This window comes from Pezoporus wallicus, unplaced genomic scaffold (genome assembly GCF_028554395.1).
Source record: "Pezoporus wallicus isolate ANWC-B61680 ecotype Strahan unplaced genomic scaffold, APGP_CSIRO_Pwel_v1 contig_8006, whole genome shotgun sequence".
Taxonomy (NCBI): domain Eukaryota; kingdom Metazoa; phylum Chordata; class Aves; order Psittaciformes; family Psittacidae; genus Pezoporus; species Pezoporus wallicus.
Genome location: NW_026635487.1, coordinates 1 through 17,928, shown reverse-complemented (window position 1 = coordinate 17,928; position 17,928 = coordinate 1). Strand labels below are relative to the sequence as shown.

Genomic DNA, 17,928 nt, shown 5'->3' with positions numbered 1-17,928 from the left:
ATCACATCGCTGAGATGCCCTTCTCAATGCCCTGAAATCCATTACCTTTGTCAGATAATTTGCAACACTTCAGTCTCGATTCTAAGAAATCTTTATTAAATGTATCCCTGTCATGACATGCCAAGTATTTAACATAATTCTTTTCCTACAAAAGTACACCAAGAGCTGAAGCCACTGTTGAAACATCAGCTTAAAAATACTTAATGCATTTAGCATTAAATTTTTAAATCCATCATTTTCAAACCAATCCATCCCACTGTTGAACCGAGTGCTATGTGCATTTACTGTTCCAACTAGCCAGTGCTTAGCTATTAAGTTCTATATTGGCTTCAAGAGAATATAGTACTAAGATATAAGTGGCTGATGAAAAAAGGCAGAAGCTCTGAAACAGATGCCTCTAGAAACTACAGATGATTCCTTGTGATCTAGGAAGTCTTGTTCATACTTAACATAACAAGGAAGTGTCAAGATTACTTCATGGCCATTAACAGTCTGATAATTCAGCTGCTCCTATCTTTCAAGTTGCTTAGCAGCTTCTTCTTTTAAAGAGTCTCAGACACCACTTTGAGCTCAGTTTTGTACAGAACTGGCAACAGAAAAGAGATGTAAATAAATGCAGTTTGGACGCACCAGACAAACTCCTTAGATATGACATGAGCTCCTCCCTTCAGTAGCAAACTCACACTGTGCAATTCTCTGGTCTTACCTTCTGCAGGTTGATGGTGCTAACATGCAATTTCTTCATGGGTCCTGTTTCCACAGGTCCACTAGCCAAAGTTTCTCCCTGGTTGCTTCTCAGCATTCGGTGTTGATAAATCAGGGGATCCTCTTCTTCATCAGCAAGAGTATAGCCCTACAATAAATAGCTTACAATGAAGATCACACCCACATACACAAAAGCAATTTCCTACAAGCCAAACGGATGACAAAGTCAGAGCACTACCCAACCTCACAGTGAAATTTGTGAGGCAACCAACTGTGTTTCATTACAATAATTACACCTTATAAACCAGAGAACTCTAATAATATTTCTTCTCTATTCAATTTAACTGTTAGGAAATCTTAGCTCCTAGTATTAAAACCCCGAATAACACACCTTAAAACAAGCACTCCTTCCTATTTGACTCACTAGGAAGTTGAGAACAGCAGTGTGCTGCTTGTTCTACCTTAATCAATTCTCAAACCAGTTACTGAGATTTTGAAATGTGGGACAGCCTATGGAAAATACTGAGATAATAAGGTCTGCTTAAGCCCTGAAACTGTGCAAAACCTCAAGTAAATCCATGTTTAAGAACTGAGAAAAAAGTAATAACAATGGCTACAATTTAAAGTTCTTACCTAGTACTTGCAGTGATTTTTGTATTAGAATTAATAGCAGTATCATTTTCCCAATGCAATCTGTCTCCTTTAAAAGCTGTACTTCAGACACAAATACAGCAACAACCATTCTTCATTTTCTAACTCAAAGTGAAGTTTCCAGCTACATATCTCTCATCACAAAAACAACCCCAAAGCACCCTTATGCAAACAACTACATACTTGTTAACTCACCTTTACAATTCTGCAGATAAGAACATCATAGCGCTGATGGTTAATTCTGTGTCGCACCAGAACTTTGTTCACCATCGGGATAAAAATCTGGTACTGTACAGGGGAATGCATCAAAAGCTAGTTACTCAGCGACACCAAGTGCAGTAATATCCCACCTTTGTTTCATTTCTCTTATTAAACAAACAATTCTGAAAGCTGGATTTCAGTAACTCTTGATTCCAGAAACAAAGGGAAGAAAAACCTGTTTTCTTTAAAATGCAGAAAGAGTGCACTACAAATATTCACCTTTAAAGCCTTAATGTTTGTGACAGTCCCTCCTCTTACAAGCTTTCAAGTCTGAGAAGAGTATTACCTTCTTTCCCAGCTGGAACACCAGAGAGGAAAGTGTGTCCATTGCAGTTGTTCGTAGCTCAGGGCTCTGATCTAGTGTTCGCACAATGGGATGAATAATCCGTGAGGCATAGTCAGTGAAATCCAGGGACTCTGTCAAGCGGTCCACTGTTTCTAGAGCAGCTCTGAAGTCGAAGCAAAAAGAAGAGAGGACTTACCTCTTGTGGCATAAAACAGGAGAAATAAGATGTAAAACACGTGATTTGTTCTCTGTCTTCCTAAGCATCAATAGTAATAGGAAAAACAGGCCACAGGAACTCTGATAATGCAGATAGTACTTGCAGAATAGCTTGCAAGTTGCAGTGACTAAACTACTGACAGGTAAGAACCAGAAATTATTAGTCTATACCCAAGAAAAGTTGCTAACAATGCTGTGACATTCAACCATAATCATTTAACACAGAGAAAACACAGGGAAGGAACTAAGCGGTATTTCATTCTACATGTGGCTAGAGCAGCCACTGGGGAACCACAAGGGAAAGAAAAGAGACTGCAAAGCAACCAACACTTACTTGCGAGCCACCACTGGAACATCTGGGGCATCAAATAGCTTTACAATAGGAGGTAGTAACAAATGAAGGTAGTCATCCAGGTTAGCTCCAAAGAGCTGGATCGCATTCAATAGCTGGAGGGAAAAATGATCCAATGTGACTTAAAGTCACGAAGAGATGCACCTTAAATAAGTCAGTATCCAGTGAAAAGTTGCTACAACCCTGCACTTGAAACAAGGTGCTGTCTGCATCATATCACACCAAGCCACTACTGAACTGCACCTCTCCCTTTGCTTGCAGCACACAAGCAAGAAGAAGCCCTGCTGGGGCATGGCACATTGGGCATGTTCTTGCAGACTGCCACTCACCTTGACAGAGACAATGCGACTCTGACTGTTGTCGTGCATGAAGACCCGTAACATGTGAGGAATGAGCTGAGGCAGATAAAGTTTGAATTCACCTCCTAGAGCCACCACGATCTGCTCAATGAGTAGGATAATTGTGCTCTGGATGGAATTGTTCATGACCCAGAAGTCCTGCAGAATCAAAAAATTAAACAGTTCTGCAACTGAGCTGTACCAATTACAAGAAAAGCAAACTGCAGGAGACAGTCTCTAGATGAATTCAAGGCTGCAGGCAAGGACTACACTGCTCTTATAGAGCAATGTAAATCGGTAGTTTTGGTCTGTTTTTAAAACACTTTCTGCCTTCAGCGTATTTATAGCTGTTAAAAACCCCTAGGCAACCAATATTTCCTAATCTTTCTGTTTGCAAACAGTAAGTGAAAACGAAGTGAAATGCCACCTATTTATGAACTCCGAACACGCCTTGCTAAAATTGTGTTTCTAAAAGAATTAAGTGCACAAAATCCAAGCACTCAAGAGAACTCGGACTAGCAGAACCTAGGAGCTGCTCTTACATGTAATGACGTGTAGTATTGTCACAAATACATCTTATTTCAAAAGGCAATTATTCCTTCAAGTACATGGAATTCTACACTTCTATGAGTTTATGAAGTGATTGATACATTTGATAACAGAAACACTATCCACCTTTTCTGGGAGTAACCGGCTTAAAGACTGTACTCACTCTCATCAGGGTGACAATTTCATCCATATAGGGGCGAATATGACTTCTCACAAAAGACACCAACATCCCTAGCTGCTGGAACAGGAACTGGAAGGAAGAAATGTGTAGTGATTAATGCAGCTTATTCAAATATCAAAGCAACTCTGGGTAAACAGCATTTCTCAGGCCAAGTGCAAGCTCATTTACCAAACAAATAGCATGCATAGCTCCTACATGCTCAAAATCTGGGGCTAAATTCTTGGCAGCTTCATCTCACTGGTTTGGGTTTTTGGGGTGAGCAGGGAGTGGTTTTGGGGTTTTTAGTTGGGCTCTCCACCCACCCCCTTGCAACAAAAATTCTGTGAGCTCAAAGCTTTAGACAGTCAAGCATATAAATAGGGGTTTATAATGTGTCAGCAAATTTACAGTGTCAGAACAGACTTGCAAGCACAAACCCCTCAGCTACAGAGCTTTGTAAATTAGATTTGAAGGATGCTTCCAAAAATTTAGCCCCTCATCTCTTCCCCCTGCCTGTAAAGCAAACTGACATACATTTTAAGATACTCTTCCTGTACTCTTTCCCATCCCCACCAAGATATACTGGTGAAAAGTTACTGGGGAAGAGAGTTTGGTCCTTGCCAGAAGTATCACACTTCTGAAAGATGGTTGACTGTACCATAGAAGGATTTTGACTAAGACAACTTTATTTGGATTTACTATCACAGTTTTGCAATTTCTTTTACCCCAATACAATCTTATGCACTCACTCAAGACAATGAATTTACTTTTGAGATCGTTTGAGGGTTAAATGACTCTGTCCACAAGATAAGTGTAAAGTCTTTTTTTCTCTAGGAAAACAGGAACATGTAAGTTATCATATATTAAATTTCAGTTCTTCATGCAGTATTTGAAGACTATAGTGACAAAATACAAAGCAGAGCTCAGAAAAAAGACATAACAAATTCCTGTGAAAACTAAGTAAAAAACAACATCAGCTTCTTTAGTGAGAGCAGCACACCTTCATTTACCAGAAATGAACCCTGAGCTCCTGTACTGCCCCTTTCGTTTTGGTGTAGTGAGAGGATGCTTACATATAGGACAAGGACCTGCCTCCTTTAGGCTTTAGTGTCACGTGTACCCACCTCTGCTCTTCTCCCCAGTACACTTTCACCATCTTCTTTTACCTGAAAATTTTTAAACAGAGTGTGCACAACTGCATAGCTTTCAAGCAAGTTAGATCAGTCAGGTCTAGGAGTTCGGCCAACCCAGGCGTGTGAGATGCTTTCCTTCCAATGTGAGTAGTAGTTCAGTCTGGGAGAAAACAGCGGTTCTATAGCAGGGTTGGGATTCTGCTAAGGGAGCACCCATCCCACCTATGAAACATAGTACCAATAACCAGTACAAACTGTCCTTCCCACCCGAGATTTCAGCTGCCTGAGGAAATCGTTTGGCAAACAGCAGCCATCTCTGGTCAGGCAAATCTTAAGCCCATTATTATCTTCACACAATTCTCATTTCCTTCTAAAACTGTAACTGAAGTGGGAAGGAAGAGAAAGCACTGCTGTGGCATCACCACCCACGCTGTTCTGAATGTTAGCAGACTGCAGCAAATTGAATTTTCCGGCTCACAGATGAGCCAAAGTACATGGCTGCATCAAAAATTTAAAGAATGTAACCCAATTATTTAAGAATACTGTTTGCAACAGTACGTTAATGCAGAGATCACTGAAAGCTCTGCAAGCTGCACAGGCTGTTTTCCTGAACAAAACCAGCTCGATAAAAAACCAAAGCAGAATCAAATATTGGCTTTCTTAGGATTATGCTCAGAAGCAGCTGTTGCAATAAGAAGCAAAAAAATATTTCCATTGAATATTCTACCAAATGCTCACAGGAGAGAAAAAGCAAAGCTGAACCTCACTTCTGCAGCATGCTTGGCAGCAACACATAGCACAGCAATGCCCAAAGCCAGTCGCATTCTCTTAAAACATGGATTCTTAATTTAGGGCAGTGGAACAGGAAGGAAGGAGTGGTCCCTAGTACACTCACCTCTCTGATGGCACCATCACAAACCCGTATTACGTTAAGGAACGTTGGCATGACCTGGGGCAGGAACTGCACACACTTCAGCCCAAGAGACTTGAAAATAAAGGTGATGGCCTGAACTACCATGGTGTGGTGCTGGGACAAGGATTGGTCTCGGAAAATTCTCATCAGTGCTACCATAGAGACAGCTGGATAGAATTCATCCAGAGGGAGGTTTCCCATGTTCACCAACATCTCACTGGTACTGTAGTCCGCTAGGAGAAAGAAGGGAGTGTCACAAACTGCATATTAAACGGCCTTGAGGACCACTTCAGTAGCATCTGAGTATTAGGTGAAAATATGTACTCTAATAATTTAAGAGGAGGAGACAAACTGGCAACAACAACCACAAAATAACCAAGATTTGTTTGTAGATCATCAAGCTATACACTTGAAAGGAATTCAGATGCTTACAAGAATCCTGGCTGGATTTGGACTCTGAGAGGCTGACAGCTGAAGCATCTCGTGACTGATCAATCATGCCAATGTTCACTTTGTGTTTGTAAGGGTCCAAAGCACCCAGCAATCCTAATACACGAATAGCCTGATAAGACAGAAACAAAAGGAAATCCATCACAATTTCATCACCAAAGCAAAAGTCAACACATGAACCCACATGTCTGGAAAGGTCCTGAGGATTGAAGAGAGAGGATCTGGAACTAAAGTGACTGCCTGGAAAAAACATCAATGCTCTCCATTCAGCTGCTGGAGGCCATTTCACTGACTCAACACTTTCACACTGTTAATTTTGCTTATTGTACATCAGCCACACTTATCTCCCCCCATCCAAATCCATGCAGATGCCCTTATTTGACAGCTCTTTCTCCACCAAAACCTTCTAGAAATGGTTGTGTGATAGCTTCATGTTCATACCTCTCGACGGGTGCCTTGGTTCTGCTCAGTCTTCAGGAAGTTCAGAAGCACCTCCAGCAATGTTGGGTACTTTCTGTATGGTTCCACCACATAGCCAGTGCTGGCCACAAGCTGTCCCAGTGTCCACAGAGCCACCTGGAAAGATCAAGCCCAGAGAAGACTAGTTTTGACCGGGGTATTTATTGTATCTCCCGAATTCATCAGTCATTTGACTGCCGTAGTTTCCTTGAGCGTTTTAGGATCTGCAAATGAGCATTTTAGGGCATTGCAAACCATAGTCCATGGTTTGAAACTGTCTATAAAGAGCATTTTTTAACAGGTAATAGTAAAGAAAGTGATAAACAATTTGTCTGACTGCCACAATTGCCCTCACTCAGAGATACGATTTGAGCAGGCATTCAACTCAGTGAGTCAGCCTTCCACTAAAACCTGATTCCTTTTTTATGTTTTTATTCTTCTTTTCCATATAACAAGTCTGTACGATGTCACAGTTGCAGTCCTGTGTGCCTGTGTAACCTGTGTGGCACGAGCATGACCATACACTCCACTAGAGACTGGAGTGATTTAAAGGTTCATTTTAGCAGCTACGCTGGGAGACATGGATATTCCATCACAGCTCTGGTCACAGCTTGCCACAGATGGCAAGTTCAGTGCAGCTGTCAAACACTCACTTGTCTTTTAGCCAGCAGGGAGGAATCCTGTAGCATGTCCATAATTATAATGAAGAGCTCATCCACCCACTTCCTCATCTCCAGCCCACTGACCTATTGAAAGGTAAAAAAAAATAATCAAAGTCCTCCTTCTAGCATTGCCAAAAGCTTAACAACAGACAAGCAGGGCAAAGACCTGCTGCATCCCTACCTGTGCAAGCTCCCCTATGGTCGCTAGGACGTTGTTAATCACTCCTGGATTTGGATCTGGATCAGGATCTTTCAGTTTCACAATCAGTGCCTGGTAGGTGGCAGGAAAAGAAGTTAGAATGTTTTTAGAAGACTTTTTGTTGTATATATAGTACTCAAAACTATCTTTCCTTTTGTTTATGCCTGCAACTGATTCCACAGGGGCTCAACTTGTACCATGGGGAGCATTTCAACAGTAAATGAAACTTTGTTTTCACAAACTTAGGCAAACCAGAATCAAGTTAGGCTACACTGTCACATAAATGCATTCCTGTGGTAACATCCACATCAATCCAATTTTTTCCTGCTATGATGAAGCAAAAGAACTCCATCTCCTCAGGGTGATGTGTCCGCTTGCTGTGTCATCTCACTCCAAAACCTCTAGGAAATGTACAGAGACTCTACCTTAAGGATAGGCTCCATATAGGGACGAATGAGGCGTGGAGCATTAGAAACCAGGTGACCCAACATCCTAGCACTTTGCTCTTTAATCCTGCCAACACCACTGTGTTCCAGCTCCGTCAGAATCTGCAGGAAAGACAATGGAAGCATGAAAACAGGGAAAATCAGAAGTAGGCAAAAATTCTTTGCATTTCCTCCTCTCCTGTCCAATAACAACATAAAGAAAAAAATCACCTTAACACTTGTAAAAGGGATTCTACATTTACATCCCATCCAGTCATTTACACCTAAATGAAGCTAAAATTAATTAGCATAAAGCTGAATAGATGGCTCCAAAACCATCTACGTTTATGAAGTGGTACCATCCATTCACCTAAAAGCAGCACAGAACGTCCTTCCTCAATACAGATAGAAAGCACTCCAGCATGATGAATGTGGGGTGGAGTAATGACTGCTTTTCTTTCCAGTACATCCTTAGAACTTCAGTCCAAACATCTACCACTAAAAAGACTTGCTGAAACCTACTGAGGAGATATTCCCCCACTCTCCCATGCATCCATTACAGTTAGACAGCCCAGTTCTTTAGCACCATCTTGGTGTCAATACTAACTACCCTATTTTCACTGCAGGCACCCCCTTCATTACCTGGATTAACATCTTGCGCAGGAAAGGCATGACAAAAGCAGGGTTCATGCTGCTCAGGCGACCCACAGTACAGATGGCCAGCTCTCGGATTTCAAACACTTGATCATTCAGGGCCACAAAAAGAGCTTGCAAGTTCTCTGCCTGGGCAAGGTGAGCATCAAAGCGCTCATCCAGAGAAGCCAACACACAGAAACGTATATCAGGGTCTGCAAGAACACATTTGTTTCTCTTTAAATGCAGGAAGCTCCTGTTCTTATTGTTCTTAATCACAGGCTGGCTGCAGAAATTCTTCACAACCTCAGGGAAATGCCGAGAGCTTCCCCAGCATGAGATACTACCCTCAGTGTTTCACACAGGAGAAACAAGGTAGGTCAGCCCAACAAACTCAGTTCTGCTCAGCACTGCCCCGATAATCAGATTAGTACAATGCCAACCTCTTCTACCCACAAGTGGTACATTTGGAGCAGCATGCAGAAAATGTCACAGGGCCCCACTTAGTTCAAAGGATTACCAAGGACACAGTAGGTGCATTTTGCCCTAATGTTTTATTAATACCTCTAAAATCAAGATCTGGGAAGATAAATTAGAATCATAGAATAGCTAGGGTTGGAAAGGACCTTAAGATCATCTATTTCCAATCCCTCTGCCACGGGCAGGGACACCTTCCAAAACTGGGAGAACTTTTTAATTTATGAAGAGAAACAGCTTAAGTTAGTGGCAAATATGTTCAAATTCAACCACAACCACAACTATCACCTGCTCACATGCTAAAACTAACATGTGGTAACAGAACCCTTTTCTCTGAACCCCATACTAACCTGGGTCAGTTATTCCAACCACAAGCAGTTTGCTGAGAACATCAGCCACAACCTGCACTGCTGTCTGGCTGACCACATGGGCATGACCACTGATCAAGTGGATGGAAGGTGTGAGCAAACGAGAGCAAGTGCGGGCTGCTTCCATCCGGATCTCCTTGTGTTCGCTGTTCAGAAAGTGGTCTGCACAGTGCCGGACAAACTGAGTCAGAGAGTGGCCTGGAAAGAAGATGGGGATTTTAACACAGGTTTATACCTCAATTACTGGTCTTACCAAGGGACAGATGTTTAAACAAAGTGCCCTGAGTCTTCCGGCTACTTGTATTCTGTTGCACTAGTGTTTATACCCCATACCCCTTTACATCCTGCTTCTTTATTTCATCTTACCTTCGAACTCAAAGCTACCCAGTGTACGAAGGGCAAGGGTGATGCTGCCCACATCACTGGCCTCTGGGATGTTGGTGAGGCTAGGGGAGGCAAGCTGGTGGGCCAAGCCCTTTGGCATGCCTGGATGTCGCAGAGGCTTGTGCATCAGAACAAGGGAGAGCATTTTCAGCAGCCCATCCTGGATATCCTTCTTTAGCTGAGGGATCTGACGGCTCAAGTCATACAGCACAGCTGTTAGAGCAGGGCTGAGGGTAAAAAGCAAGCAGATAGTTACTGGAACAGAAATCATGAGGTTCATGTTTCACCTTTTTGCCCATCAGAAGATGTCTGTGGGCATTCACAGATCACAGCAACACCTGCCAGCAGAGCACACAGGTCCTTGTGTGAACCTGGGCACACGAGATGACCTTGTATGAACTTTGTGAGCAAACTGCCAGTATTACAGCTACACTAGGCAACATTGCTAGAGTAATTACAAATCTAAGTGATTCCTTATACTTAGACGCAAAGACAATTAAACTCATTTCCAGATGGCAACATTAATCTAATCTAAAAAGCTCTGTGCTACCTGGATACGTCCTCCATGCCCTCACATACTAATAGCATCATGAGCTAGAAAATTTCCCTGGAGGAACTGTCAGTGCCAAGGATGAAAGAAGCTAGAAGCAAATATTCAGTGCTTCAATCCTCCTTCCCTGTCAACTGGATAGAGAAGAAATGTGCTGGCCTTTAGAAGCTTTCTAAATTTTTGCAGGCTGTTGCTAAATGTGTTTGTGTAGTGGAAAGCAGAGAAGATTGCTTTTGAATTCACTAGTTCTAGAAAAATATTTCTTTACATAGAGACCAATGCTCGTAAGTAACTCAACAGACACATGAACACTTAAAACATTATTCTTCTGAAAGTTACACTGACCTTCTGAAAGATCATTTAAAGCAATAATCTTCCTTCTCAATCTGAGGACTTGTAAGGTCTCATTCTGTATGTCCAACAATGCCATCCAGTGGCTAACAAAAATATGCTTCCCTGCCCTGTACTCACCTCAGGCCCACAGCCAGCATAGGCTCCAAAAGCTCTTTGATGTCCTGCTGGATACTGGGTCCCATGGCTCGTGCCAGCATACTAATGCAGGTGAAGACTGTGGCATCAACCTGTACAGACTTCTGCCTCCTGGAAAGGGACCACATATAATTTAATGAAGAGGAGCTCTTATTTTTCAAACATCTTTCCTCTCCCCACATCTGTGTTATCAGTCTTACAGAAACACCTTTGATTTTAATAGCATAATTTGATCCCACATCACAAAAATTATACGAAGAACAAGTGTTTCAGTTCTTTCCTCTAACATCCACTAACCCACACTTACTTGTGAGCAAAGTCCTTTGGTGGAAGAGCTGCTTTTATGATTTCAAGGACTTTTGGCAGGTAAGCTTGAAACTCAGACCTCACAGCCACAGAAAGCAAACCCAAGGCCTGGAAGGCTGCGGTTCGCTCCTTCTCCTTCTTCACACAGCTGAGAACATGATTCATGGTGTCTGGAAGATACTGATCAGCTGCCACAAGAGAGAACGATACAGATATTGCAACTCATACAGTTGCATCACATTTGCAACTAAACCTTTACAATTATCAAACTAGAAACAGACACAGCCATGTAAAATCTGCTGCCGCAAGCAGCTGCAAACACATGCCCCCATATAATAAAGTTTTCAAAGCCCAGAAGGTTTGAAAAAAGTAAATCACCAAAATAAAAGAGCTGTGAGGGGAAAAAACACCATTGCAACAGGTTTTACACACAAATAAGATTCAATCATCTTGTTTTCAGAGTGAGTGACTGGAAACTTGGAGTAACCCAAAGTATGTTCCAACCCACTTAGAGCAACTTGTTGAATTGCTTCTAACTCTGATACTCTCCTAAGCTTGCTTGAGAAATCAACTGAACTGGCAGGTATTTGTCATTTGTACTTGATATTTCCTGGCACATGCAATAGAGAAAAAGGAAGACAACTCTGCTGATAATATTTAGGATACACTGAAGTGGAAGCAAAAGAGCAGAGCTCAACCCTAAGCCTGACATACTGAGAAAACACAAACAGGAGGTTCTATCTCTCATGGTGTTTATCACAGAATTCAGACAATAGTTTTCAATTCCATTTTTTTTTCCATCAGAGCAACATTTTGGCATCATATATCCAGTCACACTTATTCAGAAAAAAAAGACTGTCCTCCCACAGAGGAATGTGCTCATCTTACAAGCACCACATTTGTACTGCTGCATTGCCTGCGCAAGCTCATCTGGACCAAAGAGAGCTGGATAACTTCCAGCCCAATTTCAGCAGCATTTCTTACATCCAACCATCTGTCTTGTCACCTGTGAATGCTGAAGGACGGAAAGCTGCCAACCGTGGTAGCAGATTGAGAACAGTCATCTGGATCAGGGAATTTTTGCTGGTTCTGCACTTGAGAACCCACTGGCATACCTGAAAGGAGATACATTTGGGCTTTGAAGGATGGCCATTGGCAACAGCTCACAATCATTTACTACCTGGGTGCTTTAAGGCATTCTAGTGACATTTGGCTTCAGAGTCCATCAGAAAGATGGATAATTAAGACAGCTTCCAAAAAAGTAAATCACTTGCTCCTGGAGAGACAGTGACAAAGCCAGGATACCCATAATTAATGTGTTTTCACACCTCAATTCAAGACTAGGCAGTATTGCCTGCTAAGTAAGGACATGGAGGACAATTGCTCTGCAATAACCAGTGTTGTGAATGTTGGTAGACAAGTTGAAGAATGAACACTTACTTGATCAAACTTCTCTTCCATTAGATCCCTGCAGCATCGACTTTCTACCAATGTAGACTTCGCTGGGACAGGTGAGGTTGCAAAACCCATGATTCCTTGGTGAGCACTGTACCCCAGAAGACCAGCCAAAGCATTTGATTGAGAGGGCTGAAGAGACTGGAAGCTAGTGAAGGGAGTGATGTGACGAGGTTTGGTACTGAAGCCCATCAGGTCTTTGCAGTACTTGTCATGCACAAGCTGCTGCTGAGTGATCTCTTCCATCTCCTCTCTAAGGCGCTGGATAAAGTAGAAAAACATGGTTTGCAATAAAAACCCCAAAACATAGCTGAATAAGAGATTCCAAACACAGTGCTACCCAAATCTTTTGAGCAGCATTCTGTATAATTGATATCCAAATGGCTGCACACCTCTAACTATGCAAAATCCAGCAAAAATATTTGGGTATCTAACACCTAAGAGTCCTCATTCCATATAAAATTCTTTTTCTTTGTAATTAATCCAGTTGATAGCACTCTCCATCAGTTTAATACCTACTCAGGCCAAACCACTCACTGCTATTTCTCTGACACACTTCAATTTGTAATGCTCCAACTCCTTGTTCAGATAACTTTTTAGCCCAACAACCCCATTTCAAACACAATGAAGTATTTCCACAGATTGCAGAATTGCTACACATTGTCAATCAAACCATAGTCCCCATCTTGTTCATTTGCTCACCTCTCCCTCCATACTGCTGATTCTCACTAGCTCATTGAGGATCAATAAGGCACCATGGATTCGGTCATCACGGTTCATTCCTTTCTCTTTGGCCAAAGTCTCATCAAAGCCCTTCTCAGCCTCTTCATATGTGTGCTGGGGGAAAGAAAAAATCTCAGTGATCATGCAGAAAACAAAGCCTGTGGAAACAAAGCAGTACTGCCAGTCAAGAGTTACTGAGGGCCTATAATTTTCCAAGAGTAGCCACAAGCCTCAACTGAGTAATAACAGAGTACAACACCATAAATTCAGATTCAGCCAGAAGCTGTGGACTCTCTGCAAAGCATTTTCAACAGCACTAATAAAAACAGCCAGTCAACCATGCTATGGTATAAACTTCATCAATATCTGCATCACATATTTGACTATGAGGAATGAATGAAGTTCACAACATTTTGACTGCACTGTGCAAACCTTATTTGATATTATGAAGTTTGAATTCATGTGACAATGGCAGCAAAGCTAAGCTTCAGGTAAAAGAATCCTTACTTTTCCCATTCATGTTTCAGCTACACTAATAAAACCATATGCTAGTAAGAGACGACAATAGATAGATGATTGCATGGCTGTAAAACTAGGTCAGGCCCAACAGCTGAAAATGAGTTGCAGATAGAGCAATGGATTCTTGATGGAGTCAAGTCTCTCGATTATTTTTACAGTGGGCTAAAGGAACTACTCATTTTGTAAGCCATTATAGTTTCAATCTTTTCAAGGGGAGACAGTTTTCTACTGACAGTCAGACCTACAGACAAAAGTGACACAGGTTCTTAGCTTAAACAGTTTTTCTAAGAACTCACTTAGTGAATGCACTGCATTATGAGGAGCTGCTTCAAAACAAAGTTATTTTCTTACTCTGTACCACTGGGGCTTCTGCATCTCTTTTGGCTCCCGTTGAGTGGTGAGGATAAGGCAGGCTCTTAAGGCAGAAACAGCTCCCTCTCGGATGGCCTGTTTGGGATCCCACACAGCCACAAATATATTGTCAAAGAATGGCTGCACTTGCTGGAAGAAGAAGGTAGGCACACTGATTGCCAGCTCACGCAGGACAAGAACCTGGAGGTGGGGAGAGAAACAGGAACAATCTGTGAGGATGAGCCCCTGTAAACAAACCTGGTAACTTCTAGAACGTAAAATCATTTATTTAAACTATCAGTGTCTGTGAGACTGAGGTGCTTCCAGCTCTGTACTTCAACAGTTCCTAGCACAGTAGTGTCTCAATCTTCTTTAATCACTGAGCTAACATAGAAGCAATGAAGCAAATGCTGTATCTGCCATGAGAGCATCAGAGGTTCTCAGACACAGACTGGCAGCCATTTAGATCCTGACGAGAGCTTTTCTTCAGCTTTCTGTGCACATCTCCTACTACTATTAACTAATCCTCCCCATTCCAAGACAGGTGAAGACAAAAAGAGATTACTCACAGCTGCATGTCTTCGACCTTCATTCCTGTCAGCTCCCAGCCATTCCAGAGCTCGTTTCACCTCAAACTCCACATACTCAGCTGTGAAGGTGTCGCCAGCCATTGCAAGCCGCCCAATGGCCTTGGAGGCCATCTCCATTACAACAGGGTCATTGGATGGCAAAAGGTTCCTCAGGTAGTTGGCAAACCTGCCGATACGGGTGGCATTACCTCCTTCAACACCAATAAGGCTTGCTGTAGGGAAAGGGAGCAATGCTGTAGGTTCTTCCTAAGAGTCAGTGAGGCAGACAGTAAGTAATCTCTGGAGGACAGTTAGTATTCCCTATTCATTCCTTAAAGATTCCCATTAACTCCTCCTAAACTGCAAATCCACAGGAAAAAAAAAAAAAAAATCAAATAATCAAGGAAAGGGCCACCGTTCTTGAGCCTAAACTTGTTAAGTGGGCAGGAATATGCATCCAGTAGCTTTTTAGTTTAAATGAGAAAAAAAAAATTAAGATTCATGGCATCACAGACCCATTCCCAACAGAAAGGCATCCATTCACACACAACGATTACAGCTGATCCACTGCAGGAGGGAAGTCAAAGGCTGAATGGACCAAGGAAACTTTTCTCCCCTCAGCCCTAAAGCTGGTCTCTCCTGGCCAGAGGAAGGCACACTGGCAGGTGCCAGTGCAGGCTGCAGCTTTCACTGCTGGTACCTGACTCGTACTTACTCTGTAGATAAACAGGCCATCAGTTTCCAGGGCTGGCACCTTTCAACAGCACTAAATTCACAGAAACAATTTTAAAGTGATACTGTCAGCTTAAAATCAGATGTTGCCAACAAAGACTTCTCTAGCTATGGGACTTTCATTGTCTTCAGACATGTTGGGACTGGATCATTATGTCTGTGAGCCTAAACCGTAAGCACCTCCTATTTAGTTATTAAAGTAATTGCTACAAAAGAGGCTACTCACTTGGAAGGCAAAGTATTTCTGCAGGCTGATTTCCCTAAGAGTCAAGATACAGGCAGCTAAACCATGTCACAGTAAAAGCACAACCAGAGCAGCTGATGAGAATCAAAGCAGAAGCTATGTGAGCCCCTCCCAGGATAGAAGCTGCTGTTACTGAGTCAGGTAAATTAAAATACCAGGAATCAATCTCCTCAGATGGAGGAGAGTTGAGAAAGTCAGCTCACCCTGATACATGTAGATGGACAGCACAAACTGTTCTCAGCTAAGCTCGAGAACAGAAATTTCACGTGCTCAGCACTCACATTTGATGCTCGACACCCAGAAGAGCTCAGGGCCCATTAAACACCAGGTTTTCAGCCACTCTCAGCGCTCAGCAGCTCCCATGCTGGTGCTCACAGATAGCTTTTCAGAGCCCAGCAACTAGTACACACCCAGCATATTGAGCAGTCAGATGTAACATCCCAATCATAAAAGCTCATTCCTTTTGAAACTCTGTTCCTAAGACAGACACATGAAGAGAAAACTCACCAGAGTCATTAAGCGCTTTCACTCACCTATAGCCAGAATGCCACCCTTCCTTTCATTTGCATCAGAGCTAGAGACCAGTTCAAATATATGATGGTTCAGCTGATCATAAAACCTGGTAGATTCTTCCTGACTCATCTGTAAAAGCAAAACGTTCAAATTGGCTTTTGGCATTCTTTCCCTCCTTCCTATCCCAAAACCTCCATAAAGACAATGCTTCTTAAGTCACTTCAAAAGCAATGAAAGCAACCATACACTGCAAACACAAAACATCATCTCTTTTTTGTGCCCTAGACGTGCCAAGTTATTTATTCTGGTGCTCAACCACCCATCTGTGTCACCAGCTCACTCACCTCTGCTACATGCTGAGGCAAAGGCAAGCTCCGTGCTATGCCCCACCTCCTCTTCCATATTCCAGCTTCCATATTCCAAAAATCTCCATCCCGAAAGTTCCCAGCCCACATCCCACACTCCCATGATAAAACAAGGATAAATTCTCTCATTTGCAGCACTCACTTCGCGGAGCTCCATGGTGACATAATGCTGCAAGTCCTTGGCAGCTTTCGCCCTCGTCTCTTCACTGCGACTCTTCAAGCCATTGGCAAATTGTTGGAGGATGGACACAGTGCCCGACATGATGGTGCTGGCTTGGGGCTCGGGGGCATCAAATCCTGTAAGTGCTTCAGAAAAACACTCCTTTCAGCTATTGAAGCATCTCAGCTTCTTTCTTAATGCTGCCTGTTTCCAAAACACGGGTCCTATTGCGTGCAAGGATGCTGTGCCACTAAAGCATAAAATTACAAGTAACAACTATATTCCTCAGGCCTTACAACGCTGTGGTAAAACAGAATACCTTGACCTCAAGCCTACTTGCTCCCTAGCTCCTCATATACCAAAATATGCTCCAGGTGCCCAAACTCATGGTGATCCAATTAGAAACAAGCTAAATAACAGCAGAACGAGAATAGGGTTTACACCTGCACTCTCATAAATAACACAATCGTTCCCATGATTATAGTTATTGTATCTGATTCCTCCTTGAAAACTTTCACCCAAGTTTCTCCACAGAAATTCCAGTGTTATGCCAGCACAGGGAAGACTCAGCACTTGGGGCCTGGCAAGTGTTACATTCTCAGTAGATATTTAGAGAGGGGAAGTCTACTTATAGCAACACTAATCATTGCAGCAGGATGTTTACTATAGCACCACGCAACCCAACTTTATCGTGAGCCTTTATGCGGAAAATATGCTGGAGGCCAGACTCCCCCCCCCCGATTTCCAGATTACATAAACCCAAACCCAGCACTTGACAGAAAGGGCCCACAGCGACACACGGCACCGAAACTTCAGCTCCTTCCCTCAATATCCCCACGCGGTGACACGGATCCCCCAGCATGAAAGCGTGAGGTGGCTCCAGGGCTGCCCCGCGGCTGGGAACCAGGAGGAGCTCTCCCAGGCTAACAGCGACCCGTGGCTGCGGCCCTACCGCCGCCGGCCGGGGTGTCCCTGCGCGGGGCTCCGTCACAGCCGCACTGGCGGAAGGACGCGACAGCCGGCGGGCGGGGGCCGGCAGGCCTGAGCCCGCGGGGGATCCCGCCATCGCCGCTCCACGGGCCGGGGCTGAGGGAAGAGTGAGGTGAGGGCGGGCGGGCGCGGGGCCTCAGGCAGGCGGCTCCGGGCGGGGATCGCGACACAGGGCCGAGCGCCTGCGGGAGCGCCGGTGCCGCTGACAGCGCGCAAGGCGGCAGCGCGGCTGGCACTGAGGCGGGAAGGCGCAGGGGAGAGGCTGTGACCGGAGGGAGGGGACGGCGCTGCCGCGGGGAGGCTCCGGAGCCGCACTCACCGCCTCAGCCCCGACCGCCGCC

At 43.5% G+C, this 17,928-nt stretch overlaps 1 protein-coding gene across 3 annotated transcripts in view; it reads right to left on the bottom strand.

The window, feature by feature from the left end:
* Nucleotides 1-17,928, bottom strand: part of MTOR (mechanistic target of rapamycin kinase) — a 64,072-nt gene extending 46,144 nt beyond the window's left edge. For 2 of the 3 annotated variants that reach the window (XM_057431388.1, XM_057431398.1), the window contains exons 1-26: nucleotides 17,907-17,928; nucleotides 16,580-16,743; nucleotides 16,093-16,201; nucleotides 14,584-14,816; nucleotides 14,015-14,215; nucleotides 13,124-13,258; nucleotides 12,407-12,682; nucleotides 11,973-12,081; nucleotides 10,968-11,154; nucleotides 10,643-10,771; nucleotides 9,604-9,848; nucleotides 9,220-9,435; nucleotides 8,402-8,607; nucleotides 7,760-7,882; nucleotides 7,317-7,406; nucleotides 7,127-7,219; nucleotides 6,456-6,590; nucleotides 5,997-6,126; nucleotides 5,547-5,797; nucleotides 4,643-4,684; nucleotides 3,522-3,608; nucleotides 2,801-2,968; nucleotides 2,454-2,566; nucleotides 1,904-2,066; nucleotides 1,552-1,644; nucleotides 707-853 (exon numbers count right to left, since the gene is read on the bottom strand). In XM_057431388.1, coding sequence (XP_057287371.1) covers nucleotides 707-853; nucleotides 1,552-1,644; nucleotides 1,904-2,066; nucleotides 2,454-2,566; nucleotides 2,801-2,968; nucleotides 3,522-3,608; nucleotides 4,643-4,684; nucleotides 5,547-5,797; nucleotides 5,997-6,126; nucleotides 6,456-6,590; nucleotides 7,127-7,219; nucleotides 7,317-7,406; nucleotides 7,760-7,882; nucleotides 8,402-8,607; nucleotides 9,220-9,435; nucleotides 9,604-9,848; nucleotides 10,643-10,771; nucleotides 10,968-11,154; nucleotides 11,973-12,081; nucleotides 12,407-12,682; nucleotides 13,124-13,258; nucleotides 14,015-14,215; nucleotides 14,584-14,816; nucleotides 16,093-16,201; nucleotides 16,580-16,699 — 3,801 coding nt within the window. In that variant the 5' untranslated portion in view covers nucleotides 16,700-16,743; nucleotides 17,907-17,928. The remainder of the gene's footprint in view (nucleotides 1-706; nucleotides 854-1,551; nucleotides 1,645-1,903; nucleotides 2,067-2,453; nucleotides 2,567-2,800; nucleotides 2,969-3,521; nucleotides 3,609-4,642; nucleotides 4,685-5,546; nucleotides 5,798-5,996; nucleotides 6,127-6,455; nucleotides 6,591-7,126; nucleotides 7,220-7,316; nucleotides 7,407-7,759; nucleotides 7,883-8,401; nucleotides 8,608-9,219; nucleotides 9,436-9,603; nucleotides 9,849-10,642; nucleotides 10,772-10,967; nucleotides 11,155-11,972; nucleotides 12,082-12,406; nucleotides 12,683-13,123; nucleotides 13,259-14,014; nucleotides 14,216-14,583; nucleotides 14,817-16,092; nucleotides 16,202-16,579; nucleotides 16,744-17,906) is intronic. The other variant, XM_057431405.1, reaches the window with a different exon arrangement.